This window comes from Rhineura floridana, chromosome 6 (assembly GCF_030035675.1).
Source record: "Rhineura floridana isolate rRhiFlo1 chromosome 6, rRhiFlo1.hap2, whole genome shotgun sequence".
Classification (NCBI taxonomy): domain Eukaryota; kingdom Metazoa; phylum Chordata; class Lepidosauria; order Squamata; family Rhineuridae; genus Rhineura; species Rhineura floridana.
Genome location: NC_084485.1, coordinates 135585444 through 135611539, shown reverse-complemented (window position 1 = coordinate 135611539; position 26096 = coordinate 135585444). Strand labels below are relative to the sequence as shown.

The following is a 26096-nucleotide window of genomic DNA, read 5'->3' as shown; positions in this document are numbered from 1 at the left end:
GAGCGATTGATTTGTAAACAGTCATTGTGCATTGGCTGTGCTGTTTTCAGCTGCATGAATTAATAAACATATAATTCTAATCTTGCATTTGGCATTTTAATGAATTATTTGTGTGATTTAAACCATAAACTATAAAGCAGAATTTCTGAGAAGAAACTTTTAAGTTCTTACAGATTTCCTCTATATTGTTCCTTGTTAGTGTTTCTAAATGGAATGTCTTCCTGGGACCCAACTAAATATACAGCAGAAGACTTCAGTATAAGAACCTAAATCACCAGCAAACATGGAAAACACATCAGGGAAAGGGCTCATATTTGAAAAGGCTGGGTGGGTGCAGTAAACAATGAAGCATTTTCTAGGGAAAAGTAGCTGGGGACATGGAATGCAGGGGAAAAGCAACAGGCCAAGGAAGTATTAAGTATTCCCATCCCATCCACTGCTTCTCCTCTCCAAATGGCATCCCATACCATCTAATTATGGCCCTCTGAGTATAGCAGCAATTGGGAACCTCTATCCTTCCAGGTGTTACTGGACCACAACTCTCATCATCCCTGACCATGAGCCATGCTGGCTGGGGCTGAGGGGAATTGGAGTCCAACAACGTCTGGAGGGCCAAAGGTTCCCTATCCCTGGAGTATGGAGTGGGTAACAATCGTTAAAACCCAGTGGGTAGACTGAGTATGATTGATGTTGTTTGAATGTGCTCTCTGGTTCTCTCTATCGTACAAACACCATCCAAAAGCATACCTTCATTGCAACTTGGGTCAGCAGTTGGCACTGTATAGAAAATGAACCTTTTCAAACATAGGAAAGGGAGTATGGCTTAATAATAGTCCATTGATATATGGAAGCACATTGGAAAACTGCCAAATGATCTGTGGATGTTCTTAATCTATAGCAAAAACAAAGATACAGCATTTGAAGTATGGTAGAACCCAATAACACTCTATATCTGGTAAGGAGGGAGAAATCTAATCGTGCTATTTAAGCAAAAACTGCTAAAACAACCCATTTTGGTCATTAATGGCTCTGATTTTGATTGGCCAATCACTCTTTGCTTGTCTTAGAGTTTCACCTCTGATCATTTCCCAGAACTTCTTATTTAGAAAATAAGGCTTGTAGGGAAAAATATAGGACATTCTCACATGTGAGGCTTAAATCAGCCAGTTCTCCCATCACTTTGTGATACAAATGCGACACTTGCATTGCCCAGAAGGCCCACTTATGTTATATCTCAGCATTCTCTTTCATCTTAACAATGGTTAGATAGTAGCTCAAATATAAAAGCCTTCCATATGAACATGTTCCTGGAACTTAATCCTATGCATGTTTGCAGACAGCCATTAAATAGAATGAGGCACCTGTCTCAGGCCACAGATGTTGGGAGCAGAACTGGCAGCCCCCTGGCTGCTGCTCCTGAGATATGCCAGATGTCTGTCTTGGGTCCTCAAAACTAGCTTTCTGCCTCTAGTGAAATAAAGGATGTTCTCTTGTCTCCAGTGTTCAAGTAAGATCCAGTTGTCTGTCCAGTCAGCTTCTGTATGTGGAATGGGAGGGGTTGCTACGTTGTCTACCTCAGGCAACAAAATGTCTTGGGCCAGCCCTGTTTGCAGAAATTAAGTCCCATTGAACTCAGTGGGACTTAGCTGCAAGCAAACAGAATCACAGCCTTAATTACATAAAATTAGTTTGTTCTTCCTATCTTGTTCTCTACTCCCCCATTCAATCTTTTCCGCTCTTATCAGTCGTCCTTGTTTTGTCATTTTCTGAGTTTTTTTTACTCATTTCTGCCTAACACTTGCTTCACTTCAGTTTCTAATTATCATATAATGTATTTCTCTTTCCTTACCCTTTCTTCATAGCTTTGTAAATTCCCTCTTAGGATCATAGAATAGTAGAATTGGAAGGGGCCTATAAGGCCATCGAGTCCAAACTCCCCTGTTCAGTGCAGGAATCCAACTAAAAGCATCCCCGACAGGTTGCTGTCCAGCTGCCTCTTCAACGCCTCCAATGGTAATCGGTTCCATTGTCGTACCGCTCTAACAGTTAGGAAGAGTTTCCTGATGTTCAGCCAAAATCTAGCTTCCTGTAACTTGAGCCCATTATTCCATTTCCTGCACTCTAGGATGACTGAGAAGAGATCCTGGGTCTCCTCTGTGTGACAACCTTTCAAGTACTTGAAGAGTGCTGTCATATCTCCCCATAGTCTTCTCTTTTAAAGGCTAAGCATGGCCAGTTCTTTCAGTCTCTCCTCATAGGGCTTTGTCTCCAGTTTCCTAATAGTCTTCTGAACCACCTCTTCTTCCCTCCTCTTCCCAGGGTGGTAAAGTAGGGTAGCCATTGTAGTGCCCTCCAGAAGTTATTGGACTACAGTTCCCATAATCCTTGACCATTGTCCATAGTGGCTCGGGTTGAGGGAGGCCCAAATCACCCGCAGGGCACCGTGTTGGTAAAGCAAAAGAGTTCACTTGTGTTGCCTTTATTGTTACTTATACCCCTCCTATCATCCGAGGGCCTCAAGAGTAGTATAGCTATACAAGGTTCCCCCCTCCCCTCTCTTTTTCTACAGTACCACAACAAGGTTGCGAGATAGGTTAGGCTGAGAAAAAGAGGGCCTGGCTTCAGGTCACCTGGTGAGGTACCAGGCTGAGCAGGGATTTGAACCCAGGTCTTCCCAGTCCTAGTCAGCTGCTCTAATGGCTATGACACACCGGCTCTCACTCCTCTCCCATTTTTCTCCTTCCCTCCTTCTTTCTCTTGTATCACTTTGCTTCATAGGGGTAAATGCACAGGTTCCTTGCATGGTCTGTTACTTTATTCTAGTTTTCTTGAGTAGGAACGGGCACAAATAGCATATGCACATTCACTTTAGATTAGTAAATGCAGCTAATGTTAACATAATTAACTCCCACCCCTCTACTCCTGGCCTTCCCGTTTTGAGCAGGGAAGTCTAAAGGGGGATTGGAAAAAGGGTGTTCAGTTGAATGTGCTTAGAATCCTCCTCACAAGTTGGAAACCCTGCACAACCATTGTAACCTGGGAAGATTGTAACCACACTCAACCAAATAGGTTTACGACTTACCTTCAGACCTTCCTGCTCAGTGTGGAAAGGTCTGGCACTTGCTCCACAGATACAAGTTAAGAACTCCTGAATAGGTCAAAAATTTGGGGCCTGATTTAGATGTAGCAACAAAAGTATGGTTTGGTAGGAGCCGCACTAACTTTTGGCTCCCATGCTTCCTCTTACTCCCCTTCCCCTTTGGGTACAAAGGAAAGAAGTCTGACGCTTTTGCTCCTACCTTGCAGCAAATCACAGTTGGCCATTGCAGCAGACAGTAGTCTGTATAAACCATTGTCTGTATCCAAACAAGAATCTGAAGTCAAAGTTTTATCTTGGTTTCATTTAGATCAGCTTTGAGAACAAGCTATGGTTTGCACAAACCACAGTTTTCTGCATTTTGATGCAGTGGGCGGACTGATGTTCTCTACTGCTGGAAGCAGAAATTTGGGGAGTATGTGGACCAAGGTCATTGTTGTCATATATTATGTGACATCTGAACTGGGCTTAGGTGTCCACTCCTATATTTCATTTTTTATTCACAGTTTGAATGGGATTAATATCCTTTTCTAACTTGATGCTATATTTTGTCATCTAATAGGTCCTGGATCACATCACGGTTAAAATCATTTCACTATAATAACTGATCATTTATGCCTACTTTCTACCTTGTGAATAGTTTCTGGTTCTTGCAGGTTTCCACTCTTGTTTACTTGCTATGCCAGGGGCCACTGATATTTTTGGACCCATGGGCATATTTGCAAACTAGAGAAACTGTTGTGGGCTCCACACACATACCACAACCAAGCAGACACGACAGCCTATTTTGTTGGCTATAACAGAATGGTTCTTTCAAGCTGAATTTCAGTGGGTGGAGCTGCAAGGGACCCTGCAGGTGCCAGGAAAGGCATCTTTGAGTGCATGAGCACCCACAGGTACAACTTTGGTGACCCCTGGACTGTGCCATTAAAAAAATGCATTAAAAAGATCTCTAAAAATCCAAGTACTTGATATCAGTTTTATCCATCTCCATGTGGTTCTTCAAACTGTTAATATCCAGAATAATCTTTCCTTACACACATTTCTGATACAGTTTGAAAACATGGTCCAAATGTTCTTTTAAGAAGCCCATTGAACTCTGTTTGAGGGTAAAGTGATTTATATAAAGGCTGGATTCTTTTAACACAGCCTTCCCCAATCTGGTGCTCTCTAGATATTTTGGCTACCTGGAAGTAGTAGTCATTGTTCATGCTGGCTGTGCTGGGATTGATAGAAGTTGCACTCCAAAACATCTAAAAGGCACCATGTTGGAGAAGGTGTTTCTAGGGTCTTCTAGGCTGTGCTGGAAAGCAAAAGAAAGATGTTCCATTCCTAGTTTACCTGCCCTTTTTGAAAAGACCAGGCATGTCCTCCCAGAGCCTATGTGTAAGCAGTGTCTCCTTGACCTTGCTTTTGGGAAATGAAATGAGTGGCTTGTCCAGAGTGGCACTAGAAAATTATAGCTGATTGAGGATTTGAACCGTCAATTTTCTTAAAGCTCAGACCAGCATCCTCTCATCTTACATCACTGTAGAAAAGATTTAGAAAGAGAAAAGAGTGCTCTGATAAGTTCCCTTCACCTCACGCTAATAGATGGAGTTGATCAAGAGTTTGCTAAGAGACATAGTCCTAACTCAGAAACAATTTTTCTCCATAGTATGTGAAAGAGAACTCTATTTTACCAGTCTTCCTTTTCATTCTACTAATCCTGCAGCATCGCTCAGTTTTACAAAATATGGAAGGCATATTGAACTAGACTGGAAGATTGTCAACCCTTAGCTTCTATTCAAAACGTGGTTGATGCCATAATTAACGTGGTTTCTTTGCAATGACCTTGTGGGATCCCAGAGATAGAGTGAGCTTTACTGCAATCCATGATGATGATTTGTGCATCTTGGGTCTGTGTGGTTTTTTAGGGCAAGCCTGGAGTTGGATTGTCCTGTGCCACTTTAACTGTTGATTTGGGCTGTGAAGGTGGGGAGGTTCAGAGATCATTCTGCTTTCTGCTGCACTGGAACATCAGGAAAGTGAAGGGGTGTGGTTTTAAGTCTCTGCCCTTTTCCATCTGAGCTAGTATCATATGCAAGGTAAGACCGGTGAATGGGGACAGACATAGGCTCCAAGGAGAGAAAGAACAAGAACACATGATCTTTCCTGCATTGAGAAGTCTTAAAGAACTCTCTTGTTATTGTGCCATTTGTGGTGGGAGAAGCTGCATCTATTAAACATCTCCTACAGTGGAGCTGTTAAAGGCACAGCTGCCCTCTCTGATTCAGGAAATGACAGCATTAAGGTGGTTTTGCATGTGCAGTTCTGGGCCTAGTTATTCTCTGCACGGTTCTCCCCACAATACAAAGCCTACCAAATTTTTAGAACCCAGCAAGTAGGGCCTAAAAAGTAATCACGGTTCCTGCATTTTGCTGCTGTGTTATACAAGGGAGCAGTTGGCAGGGCGGTGTTGCTCACCTGCCTTCCTAACCTCAAGCATTGCTACCAGCAGCAATGCTTGGCATTGGAAAGGCAGGTTAGCAATGTCACCCTGCCTCTACCGCCTTGCCGATGCTACAGAACAGGAGTGCTATTGAAACAGCAACGCAATCAACTTTGGCATGCACATGCTTTTGAGAAGCATAGAGAGCAATTAAGCCCAAGTATGGAAGTTTGAATCCATCCTATTTTTTTCCTTTGTTCTAGAAGCCACTTATTTTATTTAATGAATTTTAAAATATATATTTTCCCCCAAGGAGCTCCAAGTGGCATACCTGGTTTCCTTCCCTCTTCTCCTCCTGTGAGATAGGTTAAGCTGAGAGATAATGATTGGTCCAGCAGGCTTCATGACTGTGTGAAAATGTGAACCTGGGTTTCTCCAGTTCTAGGACGTTATCCAAGTAATGTGTCTTGTCAGTGCAAGGATTTTGGCTTGTGCACTGGGACTTTCCCCCTTCTCCCCCTGCACCCTCCCCAAATCTGCCCTGGAGGGTCGTGGGAACCCCTAGAACATATTTGGGAGTCATGCAAGGGAAGGAGAGGGGAAAGTCCTGTTGTGCAAATTGAAATGCTTGCACTAATGGGACCTGTTACTTAGTGCTACTTCAGGTACAACCCTAAGTCTTAATGCTGTGACCACTATACCCACACAGGCTTTCTAAATGCTCACTGCTTCAGCATAGAAGGCTTCAGCAGCATGAGCATTAGGGATGGGAAGATCTATCAATGTTGGTTCTCTCAGTTTTTCATTTTCCTAATCTTAACTTTGGTTCTCCATGTTTGTGCAGCAATTTGTGTGTGTGTGTGTGTGTTTTTAAAAAAACCCTCCTGAAAATTCTTTAGTATTTTAATGTGCATTTCTTGTAATCTTCACGATTTCACAGTTTCTCCTAATATAATGCATTTTCATTTGTTATTTTCACTCATTTTAAAGCACATTTCCCCCTAGTATTTGGATTTTTGTAAACATTGGTTGAAGATCTGAATCGCAAAATTTGTACAAGTGTGACTTTTGAAGGATGGCTGTGTTTTGTTTCTCATATAGTTTCGGAAAGTGCAAATTTGATAAATTTGGTTTTAAATGTGAACTGAATCATATTTGTCCCCCATCCCTAATGATCATAGATGGCTAATTGCTGCATTTAGCACAATATGCATTGGAAATAATTCTGAGAGGAAATTGGAAGTGGTGGGGAATAGAGCTATACAAGTGGAGGAGTAAGAGCAAATCCATGGCCTCTGCTCAGGTAAGAGCAAGAAAGACACAGATTTGCGAATTTGGAAAGTATGAAAAAACACCATCATCAAGTGTCTTCAGGAAAACCAATATTATCTTTTATCATAGACATTCACACCATACATTTAAAGCATACCACTTTCATGGAGACTGTAGTTTGTTAAGGAGACAAGGAATCATAGGTCTGTGAGGTAAGCACTGTTAACAAACTACAGTTCCCAGGATCCTTCGGGGCAAGCCATGACCATTAAAGTGGTACAAGAGTGCTTTAAATATATGATGTGGATGTGACCTAGTGATAAGAATACTACTATTTCGATATTATTTTACCAATTTTATCAATATTATATTATCAGTATTATTTTACCAATATTTCAATGTCATTTTGTTTGTCTCTCTTTTTTCCTTTCTTTCTCTAAGCCCCTTCTTTGTTCTGTGGGTTTTCTTTTGTAACTCCTCCAGACTACAGCTTTGTTCCCCCTTCCTCTACTCCTTTCTGGTCAGGTACTGCTTTACCGCTTTTATATTTCTTCTCAATTTGCTTCTGTTTTACAAATATAATGTTTCAGTTTCTGTGTGCAATGCAAGCTAGGGAAGGGACGGATTCCCACTCTCCCCTCTTATTAATATAATTTGACTAAACACCAGATTTGGGTTATTTAATGGAAAATAACGTATTACTGGACAGGTGTTGCAGGCCTGGGAACATGTTTAAATTATCCAAGTGAGTGGGACATCTATCATGTGGGGCTACCATGTGATCACACACACACACAGGTCATCCAAAGTTTTCTCAGCTATGCAGGAGCTACTCATGAACAGGTGATTCTCATGCATCTGGGAGAATGTGTAAAGGCTATCAATGCTGATTCTGGATTAAGAATATACACATTCAGAATTTGTAGTGCTACATACTATGGCAGAAATAGACCTACTATGTATGGTTGTGATTATACTAATAGCTGCTGAAGATCTCAAATACCATTCTCCATTTGGAAGCGGCTTCAAAATCTGAAAACCATGCTTTTGTGACTCAAAAGATTCGTCCCATCCCTAAGTCAGATCTTAACGCTACAGCATTCTGTGCTAAAATACTTCATTCTTTAAAAAAAGCACTTATTAGAGTTTTGCATGTGCATTATCTGTGCAAGTTAATTTTATCCATCTGTTTTTTCTATGCATTTGTATTGTGTTCCTTATTTTCTTTTGAACTTTCCTTGTGTGTCAAAAAGCATTTAGCATTTTTAAGATGACCCAAAAGGCCAAGGTTATTTTTTCTTTAAGAGCAGGAAGATATTTATAGATGTGAATTCTCCTGTCACGTATTTATTTAGATTTATAGGTCATCCAATCATATAAAATCTAGGTGTGCGAGTGTGTTGTGTGTAATGTCAGTATAAAAGCATTACATGGCCTTATGGAGAATCAAATTTCATCACATGATAGCTAAAATGAAGTCCTCCAATTCAAAGAACGGATATTTTATAGAAATTTAGGATATGGCTATCTACATCTAGGGGTGCCAATTTGTTATGCTAAAAATACTGGTTCAGAGGTATGGGAAATGGATTCAAATAGAGCCGGGGTAGAGATCCTGTGGCCCTCAGATGCTGTTGGACTACAATTCCTGTAATCTCAGGCCGTTAGCCACACTGGCTGGGGCTGATGAGAGCTGGGAGCCCCAACATCATCTTGAAGCCACAGATTCCCCATTCCTGAAGATTAATAATAATAATAATAATAATAATAATAATAAACTGGCTAACTGTTATAGACACAGTGATTGACTAGTCTGATCTTTAACATGATCTAGGTAGGCAATTGCATTTGTGCAAAAGCTAAATGTCAGAATCTGTTTTCAGTTGGGGGAGGTGTTCCTGTTTAATGTAAAAATAAAGAAGTATATTTTGAGGATGCATGGAGTGCCTTTCCCTAATCACTAATTGGCCACATTCAAGTCTTACCTTACAGGTGAAGGCTCCAGGTCAAATTCTTCTCCCTTGTCCATAAACCTGTTAAAATGCATGGTCTACCAGTGCAATTGATTGGCAGTAGGTTCAGGGCAGGCCAAAGAAAATAATTCTTCACACAGTGCACGCTTGGAAGATTCTCTGACTTTAAAGAAGATTAGACAAATTTGTGGAGGCTATTGACAGCCACAATGGCTAAATGGAACCTCGCATTATAGGGCCAATGTACTTCATAAGCAACAAGGCAGGGCTGTTGTCCTCATGCCCTGTTTGTAGGCTTCCCAGAACATCTGGCCAGCCACTTTGGGAAACAGGATGCTGGATAGATCAAATGAAATCCTGCTTTAGCATAGAGCTTCTGTCGCAAAACGTTGCTTGATGTGAGTAATCCCTTATTTAATGTCCTATTTGTGTAGCCTCTGTGCATTCTTGCAGTTCCTCTCCTCATGCTTGCTGCTTCTCTCCTGTCATAGTTATGTACCTCTCATAAAGTGACATAGGAGAATAATTATGGCATTTGACAGCTTTGGCAGAAGTGCTGGTTTAATGCATATTTATAGCTGGTAGTGGACAACTACCCCAGGCACCTGGTTGGCCACTGTGAGAACAGGATGTTGGACTAGATGGGCCACTGGCCTGATCCAGCAGGCTCTTCTTATGTTCTTATGTTCTTATGTTAACGTTTACATATTGGAATGTAAGCTGATATCAAATAATGGATTCTCTTCTTCCCTCCCCCTTTCTTTTCTCCTGAAAAGATTGTTGTAGTTTTATATTTATAATACTAGCTGCTTAAAGGGATTATACAATAGATACTATGGTGACAGAAATTGGGCATAATTTATTTTCAGGCTATGATTTGATCTCAGGCATGTCAATTTTGGCCATTAAAGTGTGTACGCAGTGTGTAAAATATTGCCTTTTGGCACCATATGAGTCTACAATAAAATATGACAAAAAGCATGTGCAGGAACGTAAATGGTGATCTTTATCATAGCTGTCTATATATTTTTCTCATTTGGATGCCATTTTTACATATATCTTTTGGGTTTAAATTGGGAAAAGCCAGTTTTGTTTTCTGCAAAGGCTTTCCCCCCCTTTTTCCTTGTGGAGGTGACTGTTTAGAATTTGAATATATTTGTGTTTCTTGCATAGAAGTATTTTTTCTATGATGAAAGAATTTGGGTTCAATAAATGTAACTGTTCCTCCCCCCTCCACCAACCACCTTCCTATAGATATGCCTGTAGTGAGGAAGCTCTGTATGGAACAAGGGCACTCTGTTCACTTTCCAGTCTATTTCTGTGGCTTTCTAGACTTCACCTGGAACAGAAGTGTGCTAGGGACTAGAACGCTAAAGTGTCACCTGCAGTGTGATAGCTCAGTTGCCTTGCGGTTGCCACCATGGCAACAGCTGGGGGCCCAGGCAGTGACAGCAGGAGTGAGAGACAGAGGAAGATAGAGGGAGCAGTGATGCCACATCATCTTCATTTCACTCCCTGCAACTTGATATAAGGCTGGGTCAGGGAAAAGGTTCCTTGCTGGGCAAAGAGGGGGATCCATTTATGGGTCTCCCTGTACATTTGTCAAGTTCCTAGTGCCTCAAGTAGCCCTGCTCCCATTTCCTTCCTGACATATTGCCTCCTCCCTTTTCAGAATATCTGTTCAGGCCACGTGTCCACTTTAGCCAGCCACACAACAGCACTTTGCTTTTCAGCTCATGTGCTGATGAGCTACAAGGGGAAAAAGCTGTGCTGAGCCATGTGTACTGGGGGGGAACAGTAGATTTTAGTGTGTGGAGTAAAGTGGAACCATAGTTGTTTCTGTTCTGAACATGGAAGTGCAATGGAATGGCTCTGAATGGCTATAAGAAAGGAAACAATGGCAGGTTAAAAATAAGTAGAGCAAAGTGAGAGAACTCAAGGACTGAAAAGTGTAAAGGTAAAGAGAAGATGGAAGAAGATGGAAAGGCAAAAGGTAGACAGCTGGCGATAGAGGATCATGAAAAAAGGCTAGACAAGGGACAGCGTGGCAACAGAGAAAGGACTGTGAAAATGCAAGAAGGAGACAAAGATAGGGCTGCAAGTATGAAAAGAGGAAAACAAAGGGAAGACGGGTGACACAGGACAAAAAGTTCAAGAAGATAGAGAGAGAAAAAGGGACCAGCAGGTGACGGAAAGAAAGGAGGTGGCGAAAGTAATAGAAAGCAAGAGGAGATATAGAAGACAAGGGAGAGTTGAATCCTTTTGGATACCATGCATGCTTTTTTGGTAAGAAATCACAAACTTAATGTTGAGGATGTTTCCAACTGTTGCAGAGTTTTTTGAGGAAGACCAAACAGTAAATTTTGCTTCTATCAAATGCAATTAATAGAATAATTCAATGCGTATTCCCTCCACAATTTACATGGGGGTATTCAGTGGATACAATCACCATTGACTGTAGACACAGAGTCACTAAAATAAAGATACGAGTTACAGAAACAATTCCTTGAACTCTGTTTGGACACAAGCAATTTCAGCAACTAAGATTACAAACATTTTGGATTTTGGTTAGTAAAGAATACCCAGAATTGGGAAGTGAAACTGTCATCCATATGCTGCCATTTGATAGTATCTAACTTTGTGAGAAGGCTTCTCAGCAATGGTGGCCCTCAAAACAAAGCCAGTTTAGCTATAGGAATTGAGCTGCGAGTTAGACTTTTTAATATCACCCTTCACTGGAAATCTGGAAGAACAAACATGCCCAGGTGTCCCACTGAAATTGTGAGTGAGTTTTCAATAACTTCTGCTTTTCAGTAACTTCTGGCTAAGATCAAGTGTAAAAATCACTGGTTTTCATTTAGAAGTAGGCTAAGGTAATACTATTGATATCATTCAATGCTAGTCCTACACTGAAGTTTATTGACATGACTAACTTAGGTTCACTAACTTCAATGGGTCTACTCTGAGTTGGACTTAGTTGAATACAGCCCTATGTATATTGCCATTTTAACATCAGTTAAATATCAAAAGTGAAAATGGGCCCCATGGTGAAGATTGGGAGTCAGAGGTGAGTCTTTGGTCTGGACCAGATTGAAGACCGCTGGTGTAGGATGATGTGTGATTTCTTTGTCATTTTAAGATAGTGGCTGATTAATAACCTCACTCATGGTCATTAAGGCTTCATTCATGTGCACACCAAGCTGTTTTGGAAGGAGATGCTTATCTGTGATAATATTCCACATAGCTGCAGTGTGTTTTTATGTGAGCGAAGGAGGTAGGTGATGAGTGCGTGTATGTAAATACCACAGCCACAGGCCTGATCAAATGGTGAGCTGACCCAGGAGCGCCTTAAAGAGTTTGTTCATTTCATTTGAATTCTGACCTTAGTCCAAGGGATTATGGCACATGTGGGGGTTATTCCAGTTTATTCGCAGAACAATCCTAGACTGAGAGATTGTATCACAGCCAAAGCCACTCAGGAAGTTTCATGATTCTGAAGCTATTTTGAACCAATGTCATCTGATCCAAATCCAATAGTCTTCTCACATTAGTCTTGGGCTTTTTAGTTTCCAACAAAAGACAGTGTAGCGTGACATGATAGGGGTTTATATAGTTTTACAAAATTACAAATAGTATTGAAAGAGTTGATGGAGCAAAATTTTCTCCCTCTTTCCCCTCTCGCAATACTAAAACTCAGGGTCATCCAATGAAACTGATCATCAGTAGGTTCAGAAAAGAGAAACAACTGTGCTGTTTCACACAACATGTTGTTAATGTATAGACATGTTGTTGCTGCAAGATATTGTTGTGACTGCTAGATTTGCTGATTTTAAAGGAGGATTAATGCAAATTAATAGAGAGTTACAGTCTTATCAACAGGTACTACCAATGATAATTAAATAAAACCTCCATGTTCAGAGGCCCTGTATCCCTAATTACCAGTTGCTGGGAACAAACTATGGTGATGACTATTGTCTTTGTTCCCTTCTTGTGGGAAGGGCATCTGGCTGGCTTCTGTTAGAAACATGATAATACATGGTAAGGGGTACTGGCATGTGGGAAGGAAAGGCTTGAGGAGAGAGAACAAACTATAATGCTACCATCTTATCCAGTGTTAAGAGATCAGGAGTGTTATTCTACACTGTCCCAAGACATGGGGATGTAAAATGCCCAAGGGTGTGTGTGCAGACACTGAATATGGCCCTTTTGGATACCAGGCCCTTATGTGTATTTAGGATGATTTCCCCTATTTTTTTCCTGGGTTTCTTTCTTGGTTTTGTTTAAAGCAAAGAAACAAAAAATCTAGTCAAGAAAATATTGCGCTTAATGAATTTTTTTGCTATGTTTTCATAAAGCCAGCATGCATTTCTATGTGAAAAATACCTTTGCTTGCACTTGTGCTAGAATTATATGCAATTTATAATGCTGATATTGTTCAACTGCTGTGCTGTCAGGAAATGTCTAATAATGTTGCCTTTCTATTTTCCCATGCAGTGCTGAGTCCCAAGGTCCTTGGTATAGCTATTGCCCGCTATGACTTCTGTGCAAGGGACATGCGTGAATTGTCCCTGCTCAAAGGAGATGTGGTCAAAATTTACACAAAGATTAGTGCCAATGGCTGGTGGAGAGGTGAAGTAAATGGAAGGGTAGGTTTACATTTTAGACTTCATAATTTTTATATATATATTGCGGTTCATGCATTTGTAATCTTGTTTTATTTATTTAAATATCCTATCTTTCTGAGGTTTGAGCTGTAATCTTTTATGCACTTCCCTAGAACCAGGTCCCATTGAACTCAGTTGGGCTTTTCTGAGTAGAGATGCCTAACATTGCACTGTTAAGATATTTAACTAAACTAGAAAATAAAATTCATACTTTAACAACAAAACAAATAAAGCTCAAAAATTAACAGATTAAAATGGCATAAGCAACAGAATAAGCAGTCATATGGCTTTTAAAACAAGCAAGTCTTAAAACCTCTATTGAAGGCCAGGAGCAGCTCATCAGGGAGTTAATTCCTGAGCCTTGAGCAAAGTTCTCACCTCCGGAAGTGAGCAGGTCTTGGAGCAGGTCCCAATCTGCAGAACTCAGTTGCAATAGGGCTTGGTCAGGAAGAGGCTGTCTCAAAAGCCCCAGGCCATGAAAGGCATAAAAGCAAGCACTAGCAGTTTAAATTTAGCCTGGAAGCAAACTGGCAGCAAATGCTGCTGTTTCTCAATCCAGCTGTAGCATTTGGGTAGTGTTTAAGGGCAGTCCCCACATAAAATACATTGATGTAGTCAATTCTAGGCAGTGTGACAGCATGGAAGAGTGTGGTGAAACTCCTCTTGTCAGAGGTGGTGCAGAACATACGCAATAAATGCAATTGATAAAATGTACCTCTGGTCCGCACTAGTCCAGAAGCAAGGCAGAGTCCAGTTATACCCCCAGATGCTTCAGCTACTGAGATCTTTCACTTAGGTAGTTTTCAGTGTTGAGCAGAATTCTTAGTCTATATTGACTTGCCTTTTATGGGTTCTGTACTATTGCTGTGAACTGCTCCAAAAAATTAGAAAGCATAGCTGCCATAATGCATGTAACCATAAGGGAAAGAAAACAGTTCCTTTATGTTTGATATGCCGCAATTGGGGAATAATTTCAGACATTATTTTAGGGCCTGTATGCACATTGGCCTTGGCCCAGTGTGGTGATAATGGCACACAGAGTTAAAATGTAGGTAATATCACTTGACCTGAATGGCAACAGAATTCAAGATCTCAAGCATGTAGGCCTGTGGATCATTGCCACTGTGTTTTACCTCTTGGTGGTTGCTCCCTTTGTGTTGTCTGAAACAGCTGGCAGGACAGAGCAGAGAAGTTGAGAAGAGAAGAACACCCCCTCATTCTCCATCCTTTCTTTACATATATACCCAAGCTTGTATGGGCCACCTCTTGATTTCCATCATTTTTATAACAGTGAAAGAACTGCCTGTCTTGCCATTAATTGGCTACTAAGGGAGGTGGTACACTTAAGTTGGCTAAATTTTGACCAGGGGCTCTTAGGTGTTGACATGTATATACTTGAAGGTTAACAAGATTCTTCCAAAGGTAACTGCTACTTGCTCTAACAGGTGTGTGTGTTTGTGTGTGATATTTGTACTATTTGTGCATAGAACAACACAAACACTAATCTATTGCCCCAAGACCATGAAGCATTAGAACCCTGGTGTCCAATGCAGTTTCCCCTTGGCACATATTGACCTGTGGCAAATTGGTGCTTTATTTCTCCCATCTATTTTTTAAATAAAATTTTGTATCAAATTCTTTTACACATGTACCAGTTCAAAAAAGTGTCCATCCTTAACAATCACGGAGTTCTAAATACAGTAATTCCAAAACTGTTTTTAGTTTGTGGTTCAATGTGGCTCTGTGAATCAATTTTTTCTGTAGTAAAAATGGTGAAATCAAAATATAGGTTGTGTATATTGGATGGAAATTGGGAGGGGGAGTTGAGATGTAGTCTAACTGATTTTATGCCTGATTTCCCTGCACTAATTAAAGATATGTCAGATTTCACACTAATTTTATCAATAAAATCAAAATGTTACTCTGTATTTTTCTGCCCTCAAAAATACAGTTACAATTTTTTTTGGGGGGGGGTCATGTGGCAAAAATGTTCACACATTTGCCACAATTTTGGCAAGTATGAAAAAACAGTTGGACACTGCTGTTTTAGAAAATGGTGGTTACACCTTACCTGTGTGTGGAAAATAGGATAGCAACTGTCTATAATTAGACCATTTTTACTACTAATTCTGCCTAGGCTAGATTTTTTCTGCACATTTACAGCACACTTCAGAGACATGTAACTGCAGGAAATATATTAGACACTGCTAAAAAAACACATTGGCATGTAGAATTGCCAGTTGGCTTCAGAGTTTGTCAGCACACTGCTGTAGATCACCCTCATATTCTGTGTCAGGAAGAGCACATTTTGGAACACAGAAATGTCATTGATATGTCTAAAAGAAAAACAAAAACAGCAGATGAAATATTTTAAAACAAGCCTAGTTTTTGCAGATGAGGAATCTCTTTGACTGTATTTCTGTAGAATGCAAATGGGACAAACATGATTTAATGACCAAATAATTTATAATAATCCTGGCACATTCAAAGCTGGAATGAGAAGGCTAGGATAGAACCTTTCCCTCCAATACTCAGGATTAAGCTATACATTGCATAGCATGCAGCTACGTCTCTGTTTTTCTTTACTTAAAACAAGTGTAGGTGTGAGAGAAGGTGATTATTCTTAGTACTGTTAGTGGAGAGGGGGAGATTTATTCCTGCTCAACTATGACCGCCAATGCAAACATTTTACTAGTCGTCATGGCCATGGTAAGGGGGATGACTTGCAGCTGTGGAGGGAAAATGTTAACCTCCCTTCCCTGCATGCAATACCAATTGCCCATCTTGCAACTGTAATTAAAAAAAACCCGGAACAGAGCTATACACTATGCGTCAAGTGTACATTGACCCTCAGTTTTCTACGTATAGGGAGGGTTTTTGTTTTAAGTATGCAGGAGTATTCAGTCATGCAAGTCCCCGCTTGCTGCTTGAAGTGGTACAAACAGGTTTACCTTCCTCATTTGCTGAGAACTAGGTCCAAATTTTGCCTGCTAACACTTGACTTTTCCTGTCTTCCTGTCTCAGTTGGCAATCAGCCCTATTTGTAATCACAGCCATATTTTTTACAAGCTTTGGATTTTTAACTTGATCTCTTTGTTTGGAGAGAGGCTGAATGCTATGCCACAAAATTAGTTTGTTGCACCCTTTTAATCCCATTTCTCATTGTTGTGAATCATACCTTACTTGAATAGGTGGGTCCTGAAGAAAATTATGTTGTACCAAAGGAATACTAATACTAATTTAATATCATGTTTTGACCTTTTTTTCTTGGTGTTCCCACTTAGGTGGGCTGGTTTCCATCAACCTATGTAGAAGAGGATGAATGACCTGAAGATCGAGTTGGTACTCTTGATCATAAACTGCAGGGACTGTGAAACTCTGCAACACATTATTTGTCTTGTTAAGTATTTGAAATGTAGCACTTCTGTTTGTTAAAACCCTCCAGTTTTAATGCTGGGATTACTAAAGAAATTTGTGTTGACAGATTAATATCTCACTCAGAGTTGTGCAAAGAAGCAACCTACCAGCTTGCCACCACTGGGGACCAGTACAAAATTCTAACTTCGCCTTCCTGAAGAATCACTTCAAAACAGACTTTTTATTTTTTTAAGAATGCTTCTTTTCATTCCATCCTGCTGTATACAGTGAATACTAAGTATGGGTAACTATTTACTAACCTCTGTTTCTTTTCCTGTTAGCTAACGTCTCTGACGGCATTAGGAGAGAAGGGCTTTACTTTATTGTTGCCTATTGCTGCTTTCAGGGGAAAAAAACTTTTAGCATTCCAGTAGTCATGCGGTCAGTGTTATTTATCTTGAAATTTCCAGCAGCACCAATTAACCTTGCACAGTCACCAGGGCTGCAATCTCTAAACACGCTTTCTGGAACTAAGCTCAATTCAACACCGTTTTGCATGCTATTTTGCAGAGAAAGAATACAAAATAATGTAATCTTTAATTTCAGGGTTATTTTAACTGGCTTGTCTTCTTTTTAAAAAAAAGTTTTATGAAACAGCAAACATTAGAAAGTGGTTTGTGGCTTAGCATATAGTTATGTTAGAAAAAGGGATTATATTGTATTTAAGGTTACAGATTCTTAACACAGAATATTTCTTACAGAAATGAGTTTTTTAATGCACATGTCCATATATTCTATCAAATTTTATGCATCTAGGAGATGTTATGGTTTTATAGATACAGGGCACAGTTTAATATTGTATCATGGTCATTATTAAAAGTTCTGCTAATATGCAAGATCTCTCACTGTCCTGTTGCCTTACTTGGCTCAGTGGGGCCAGTAAGAGTTGTGTCCTTAAGTATTATATTATTAAACACAGAAAGCAATTCAAGTGAGAAATGCTGCATCCTTTCTCCCCCACCCATTGTGAAATGAACTGTACTTTATTTCTAAGACAAATTGTCATTTTCTCATTCACTGGCTTTCATCATTGGGGTAAACTGATCTTTTTTTCACTATAAAAATATTTGGGACAAGTTAATAAGCACCTTGTAATTTCTAAGATACTAACAATCCAATCTCTGATGAGGGCTCTTGTCTTTATGCTCAGTCCCTCAGTTTTGTCAGGCAGAGAGCAGACTTGCAGAACTGTACATGAGAGCAACTTGTTGTGGAAGCCCAGATTTCTAGAGTTTGAACAATAGTGAATGACACCATGCACAACACATAATGATAACATAGTCAAGCAGATCGCTAACATCTCACGAAGTCCCAGGGTGGGATCCAAAGAATCTCATGGCTACTAACACTCTTGAGGACCCAAATTTCCCACACCTGCAACTGTTCCTCACATTCACCATGAAGCTATCCCTGAAGGTCAGGTCATCCTTCCGCAATGGCATCCTACTTATGAGAAGCTGCAATCAGAAGTGAAAACCAAGAAAATGCTCTGGCATGTACAGAAGCACTTTTGGTTCACAAAAAGTGCTCTTGGATTGAGGACCAGAGAGAAGCAAAACCCTCTGGTTGATGTTTTATTTGAGAGCCATTATATATAAAATCCGCAGCTGGAAACCTTGGAGATCTGCTTCATTTTTGTTCCATCTCACAAACTTGTATAGTGTGCCTAGACACCATCCATACTCAGTACAGATGCATGCGTGCACATATACCGTTTCCCCACTTGCCATTCCTAATGTTCATTTGCCTCTAACTGAATGCTTGTTCATTCAGTTGTCCATTGATTCTAATTGAATACTTGGGGAGACATCCAGCACCCAGAATTTGTTAAGGCATCCCCAATTCTGCCTTTGTTCAGGAGTTTGTCATCAAACAGAGATGAAGGGGAGTGGGGTGTTGCACATGAGAAATGCTCTCAGCCTCTGTGTTTGTTCATTCTTACAGTTTAACATCACCAGATATATAACAGCATAGAGAAGTTCAAAATGATGTAAACCTTGATTTTATTGAATACACTATTTTGATGGAACCAGTTGCAGCATTTCTAAATGATTCCAGAAATGTATTTTACAAAATGGCCCGATCTTAAATGTTAGAGTAGGAATGCTCCCTTGATGCTTTTTTCTGTAATAACTAGTTTTGACTGATGATCTTGTTTCTTAAGTGGGCAAATTGCTTTATCAAGAGCAATTGCCTGTTTTTAATGGGATAGGGTTTTGTATCTAGATCTGTGAAATGTATTGTGCTGTGTCCTCAGTGTTTATCTGTCTTGTAGGGGGAGAATCAGCTTAAGATAAAAATTAAGAAATGTATATTTTCAACAAAACTTTTTGATGAATAGTTAGATAACCTAAACTCATTAAAGTCATGTTATATCTAAACACTTCCCTCCTATTGGTATTCAGACAACCAGACCCAACAGTTCGTTAGGGAGAGGGAATTCCAACTTTTGCAAGAGTTTTTGCATTAACTTCAGTGAGAGAAGAGAGACAGCTTGTTTTGTGAAACTAAGGTTGTTGATTTGGAACCTGGAAATCTTGTCTGTGTCTAACATCCCAGTCGCAGACAAATAACATGCAGATGCTGCTTCACTTCCCCTGCTTATTCCTTGATCCCACAGCTCACCCACCTCCTGCCTGTTAGGATAGCTTCTCTTTGCCTCATAGCAGTGGGAAGGAGAGGGGAGGAGCGGACCAAGTCTTCATCTTCTTTTCCTGCAGCAGATCTGTTAAAGAGTTGAACAGGGTCTCTGGATTGTGAGTTGGCAATCCAGCACGAAACCCTTTGCATAGGTGGGCCTTCTCCTTCTAGGACAGTGAATGGGGAACACTATTCATGCTGAAGCTCCATATGTGCACTGAAGTACCTGCAGAACTCTGGGTCAGGATTGTGCTTATGTGTTGTCATTTTTAATGCCCTGTGTTGAACAAGTTAAATGCTGCATTGTATTACATTTCAGATACCAAAGATTTAATATGCTAGAGCCTTTGCTTTTCTTTCTTCCTGCAATGCATTTTCTTTTTGTCCCTATGCCTGATCTTGCCCTTGGACAGTGAGCTGGGGCAGTACTTTAATTTGTAATTTTGTGTAAATATGTGAATATATTAATAAACTGGTTAATTTCTTGTTTAATGAATTGGAGCCTATGACTGGTTATTGTAAAAGCTTGATTTGCTATTTTTTAAAGACTCATTATTTCTAATATGTCTCACACATTTCTGACAATATATTGAACATTTGATTATGCATTGCTGAGTTATATTTGTATATGAGTCCTCATCTTTTCCATCAAAGTTGAGCTGAAACATAAATTCCAAATTCACAGCTCTTTCCATAGGCTGCAAAGTTAGGCTACCCTTTAATCATTTGTGTGGGTGGGGGAGACATGAATTTGTCCACTGTGCTGGGCAGCCCACGGCAGGGGAGAAGAGGAAAAGACAAACTTCTCTGCATCTTCAGCATCCTCTATCAGAGTCTCTTTTTTAACTTTTCATCTACTGTTTTTAAATGCTTTGTTCTTATGATTGGTACTGTGGATTACTTCTTTGTTTTTATTCTGTATTTTACTTTTCACTGTTAATTTACTTTATACATTGTAAGCTGCTTTGTGTGTTTTTACAACAGAAAAACAAGATTGGTAACTGTAATGGAGTATTTGGTGTGTTCAAGTGGAACAAGAGTGAGGCCCAACAGACCTTGCCTGGCCAGTGCCCTACAAGAACTGAGTGTGCCCCATAGAACAAGCCACAGAGTCCTCTGCAACATGGCTGGAGCGCTGTGCTAAATGAGCTAATGTGGAAAAAAATCTTTTGAAAGCAAAGCATTTGAAAACTGCTGATCTAAGCCATCACTGTGAATTAATGGAATCTGTTTCTTAAACTGCTATTAATTGCTTAGCCATACCTTTCATCCATACCTTTCATTACTTGATTTGCCACATCAGTAAGATCTTAAAAAAAGATAGCTTGTGCTAAATGTCTTTCTCTTTTATAGCTCCGTTCTTTTGACACACGCATGGGCAGGAATTCAGCTCTGAAAATGTCTTCAGACTCTGTGAATCATTCCCTGAGTTTTTAAATACCCCCTTTTATTTCCCTGCAAAACACAGTTCTGAAATACCGTCCATTTTATTTATTTATTTTTAAAAAGCTTAGCTGATACTGAACATCCTCATCTTTCTTTGCTTTTCTAAAAGGCCAGTAAATATTAGCAAACCACCACAGAGACAAGAAATCATGAGAACAGCTCTGCTGGATTAGACTAAGAGTGCATCTATGGCAGTATACTTTTTCAAACCATAGGGAACCAGATGCCATAAGCAGCAGTTCCCCATGGTTTGTCCCCAGCACTTGAAATTCAGAGTAATACTGCTTTTGAATATGGTAGTTCCACTTAACCATTATGACTAATAACCATTTGATACAATTTGTATCAGCTATATAAAGCCAGTGGCCACCTCCACATCCTGTATATATATATAAACACATTCACTATCTTCCACCATTAGGGGATGTATAAATGGTACCCAATAAAGGGCACTGAGAGCCAGTGTGATGTAGGATACAGAGTTGGAGAAATCCCCATCAGCCATGGAGCTTTTTAGCAGTGTCCACTGAGAACTCTTCATTTCATTCTTAAACAATGAATGACTTGCAACTAAACGTGTGAACTGACTCCATTCAAAAGAGTTGCATTTGAGGTGGCATGAGATTCTATTACTGTTCTGTCTGTGGCTCAAAAAGATAGATGCAAATCACTACCTTGATGCTGTGGTGATCAAGTGTTGGATGTACATGTCTTTGTAAGAACTCTTCTCTCTCAAGCGAATACTGTTATAAGAATAAAGTGGGATGACCTGTGAATGCTGTCCTTAAGCTGCTTGAGCCCCTGGATAAAAGTTAGGATACAAGTGTGATAAATAAATGAATAGACTTAGGCCACAAGGATAGACAGTAATTGCAGGGCATCCGAGAGGTGCTGAGTTAAGCTTGTATTTCACATAGTACTCATAATCACAAGAGATATATGAGTGCAGAGGATAATAAGCATTTGGCCAGAAATACAATATAATAAACATACTGCTTTCTGGAAGACCCTGAAAAGGTAACCTGTACATGTGCATACCTCTTTCAATTAATAATCTGCAGTCTCATGTATGCATGTTTTCCTTAATTGAAGAAGTCTGATAACATTTTCTTCCAGTATAAATTAAAATTATTCATTGTCAGAAGCCAACCATTTGTCTTGTCAAAAAGACATACGATGTAAGCTTAAGGGCGATTTCTAATAAACGTGTAAGTGACATTTGCCTATGTGGCATTGGCAAGGCTACACATATATCTTTGTCAAAACTGTCAGGATTTGCACATGCTAACGTCTGCTAATTGTATTCATTGTAGCCCACATTTCCCTTGGCCTTGATGCCATTTGTTTGCAGTATTCCTTCCCCTGCATTCAGATTCTGCATACCGTGTTCACCAATCATTGTTTGATGCTTGAGTTTATAATGGCCACTAAAATGAGTGTGCTGTGGAGCCAAAGAAATACTGGATTGCCAAGCATTTTGGAGGCACTTTGGGTATCCTGTGGACTGAATGGATAGTCCTGGAATGGATACAGATACTTTTGCCTTTCACTCTTCCATTTCCCATCTGCTTGTGTCTGATGCTGTATATCATCTTAAATGTTTTACACTCATTGTATTTCTCTTAAATATATCTAAGCCCAATTGGCCCCTGTCACTCTTTCAAATCCATCAGGAGCATGAAGGGATCCAATGCCTTCCACAATACTCCATTATTCTCTCTCCCCCTTCCGCACCCCAGTACCTAGAACACTGTTAAAGCAGCATCCCAGAAGACCTGGAAAATGTCCCAGGGCTCCTGATGCCTACGCTACAGCATATTTTACTGATTGTATTGAGTGGAACCCAGTTGGTGTGTTGGTGCTCATGCAAGGGCTTTTGATCATCTCCACTAATGGAAGAGGCATGGAAACAACTTTTTCTGACCTGTTGTCCCCCCCCCCCCCGCAGACTGCCACACCATATTCCACCCTGTTTTGGAGGGTCCCTCAACTTACTGAAAATGATTTTCAATTGTCATTGGAGCAAAAATAATCTTCCTTTTTTGTTTAAGAACATAAGAAGAGCCTGCTGGATCAGGCCAGTGGCCCATCTAGTCCAGCATCCTGTTCTCACAGTGGCCAACCAGGTGCCTGGGGGAAGCCCGCAAGCAGGACCCGAGTGCAAGAACACTCTCCCCTCCTGAGGCTTCTGGCAACTGGTTTTCAGAAGCATGCTGCCTCTGACTAGGGTGGCAGAGCACAGCCATCAGGGCTAGTAGCCATTGATAGCCCTGTCCTCCATGAATTTGTCTAATCTTCTTTTAAAGCCGTCCAAGCTGGTGGCCATTACTGCATCTTGTGGGAGCAAATTCCATAGTTTAACTATGCGCTGAGTAAAGAAGTACTTCCTTTTGTCTGTCCTGAATCTTGCAACATTCAGCTTCTTTGAATGTCCACGAGTTCTAGTATTATGAGAGAGGGAGAAGAACTTTTCTCTATCCACTTTCTCAATGCCATGCATAATTTTATACACTTCTATCATGTCTCCTCTGACCCGCCTTTTCTCTAAACTAAAAAGCCCCAAATGCTGCAACCTTTCCTCGTAAGGGAGTCGCTCCATCCCCTTGATCATTCTGGTTGCCCTCTTCTGAACCTTTTCCAACTCTATAATATCCTTTTTGAGATGAGGCGACCAGAACTGTACACAGTATTCCAAATGCGGCCGCACCATAGATTTATACAACGGCATTATGATATCGGCTGTTTTATTTTCAATACCTTTCCTAATTATCGCTAGCATGGAATTTGCCTTTTTCACAGCTGCCGCACACTGGGTCGTCATTTTCATTGTGCTGTCCACTACAACCCCGAGGTCTCTCTCCTGGTCGGTCACCGCCAGTTCAGACCCCATGAGCGTATATGTCAAATTCAGATTTTTTGCTCCAATATGCATAATTTTACACTTGTTTATATTGAATTGCATTTGACATTATTCCGCCCATTCACTCAGTTTGGAGAGGTCTTTTTGGAGCTCTTCGCAATCCCTTTTTGTTTTAACAACCCTGAATAATTTAGTGTCGTCAGCAAACTTCGCCACTTCATTGCTCACTCCTAATTCTAGGTCATTAATGAACAAGTTGAAAAGTACAGGTCCCAATACCGATCCTTGAGGGACTCCACTTTCTACAGCCCTCCATTGGGAGAACTGTCCGTTTATTCCTACTCTCTGCTTTCTGCTTCTTAACCAATTCCTTATCCACAAGAGGACCTCTCCTCTTATTCCATGACTGCTAAGCTTCCTCAGACGTCTTTGGTGAGATACCTTGTCAAACGCTTTTTGAAAGTCTGAGTACACTATGTCCACTGGATCACCTCTATCTATATGCTTGTTGACACTCTCAAAGAATTCTAACAGGTTACTGAGACAGGACTTTCCCTTGCAGAAGCCATGCTGGCTCTGCTTCAGTAAAGCTTGTTCTTCTATGTGCTTAGTTAATCTAGCTTTAATAATACTTTCTACCAGTTTTCCAGGGACAGAAGTTAAGCTAACTGGCCTGTAATTTTCCAGGATCCCCTCTGGATCCCTTTTTGAAGATTGGTGTTACATTTGCTACTTTCCAGTCCTCAGGCACGGAGGACGACCTGAGGGACAAGTTACATATTTTAGTTAGCAGATCAGCAATTTCACATTTGAGATCTTTAAGAACTCTCGGGTGGATGCCATCTGGGCCTGGTGATTTGTCCATTAAGCCTAGAACTTCGTCTCTCGTTACCACTATTTGTCTCAGTTCCTCAGAATCCCTTCCTGCAAATGTTACTTCAGGTTCAGGGATCTGCCCTATATCTTCCACTGTGAAGACAGATGCAAAGAATTCATTTAGCTTCTCTGCAATCTCCTTATCGTTCTTTAGTACACCTTTGACTCCCTTATCATCCAACGGTCCAATTGCCTCCCTAGATGGTCTCCTGCTTTGAATGTATTTATAGAATTTTTTGTTGTTGGTTTTTATGTTCTTAGCAATGTGCTCCTCAAATTCTTTTTTAGCATCCCTTATTGTCTTCTTGCATTTCTTTTGCCAGAGTTTGTGTTCTTTTTTATTTTCTTCATTCGGACAAGACTTCCATTTTCTGAAGGAAGACTTTTTGCCTCTAAGAGCTTCCTTGACTTTGCTCGTTAACCATGCTGGCATCTTCTTGGCCCTGGTGGTACCTATTCTGATCTGCGGTATGCACTCCAGTTGAGCTTCGAATATAGTGTTTTTAAACAACTTCCAAGCATTTTTGAGTGATGTGACCCTCTGGACTTTGTTTTTCAGCTTTCTTTTTACCAATCCCCTCATTTTTGTGAAGTTTCCTCTTTTGAAGTCAAATGTGACCGTGTTGGATTTTCTTGGCAATTGGCCAGTTACATGTATGTTTAATTTAATAGCACTATGGTCACTGCTCCCAATCGGTTCAACAACACTTACATCTCGCACCAGGTCCCGGTCCCCACTGAGGATTAAGTCCAGGGTTGCCTTCCCTCTGGTCGGTTCCATGACCAACTGGTCTAGGGAATAGTCATTTAGAATATCTAGAAATTTTGCTTCTTTGTCATGACTGGAACACATATGCGGCCAGTCTATGTCTGGGTAGTTGAAGTCACCCATTACTACCACATTTCCTAGTTTGGATGCTTCCTCAATTTCATATCTCATCTCAAGGTCTCCCTGAGCATTTTTATCAGGGGGACGATAGATCGTTCCCAGTATTAAATCCCTCCTGGGGTATGGTATCACCACCCACAACGATTCTGTGGAGGAGTCTGCCTCTTTTGGGGTTTCCAGCTTGCTAGATTCAATGCCTTCTTTCATGTATAGAGCGACTCCGCCACCAGTACGTCCTTCCCTGTCCTTCCGATATAGTTTATATCCAGGGATAACCGTATCCCACTGGTTTTCTCCATTCCACCAGGTCTCCATTATGCTCACTATATCAATGCTCTTCTCTAAGACCAAGCACTCCAGTTCTCCCATCTTGGTTCGGAGGCTCCTAGCATTTGCGTACAGGCACTTGTAAGCAGTGTCTCTCTTCAAGTGTCTTTGGCACTTGTGGTTTGGCCTGTGGTAATTCTGAATTTATATCCTGTGCCCCTGCTCTCACAATGCCTACTTCTAGGCCTACCCCTTTTAAAATTT

General features: G+C 40.5%; 1 protein-coding gene across 4 annotated transcripts in view; it reads left to right on the top strand.

The window, feature by feature from the left end:
• VAV3 (vav guanine nucleotide exchange factor 3) overlaps positions 1-19990 on the top strand; it is a 259303-nt gene extending 239313 nt beyond the window's left edge. For all 4 annotated transcript variants that reach the window (XM_061633875.1, XM_061633876.1, XM_061633877.1 and 1 more), the window contains 2 exons: positions 13268-13419; positions 16722-19990. In XM_061633875.1, the coding sequence (XP_061489859.1) occupies positions 13268-13419; positions 16722-16763 (194 nt within the window). In that variant the 3' untranslated portion in view covers positions 16764-19990. The remainder of the gene's footprint in view (positions 1-13267; positions 13420-16721) is intronic.
• Positions 19991-26096: the final 6106 nt, after the last annotated feature.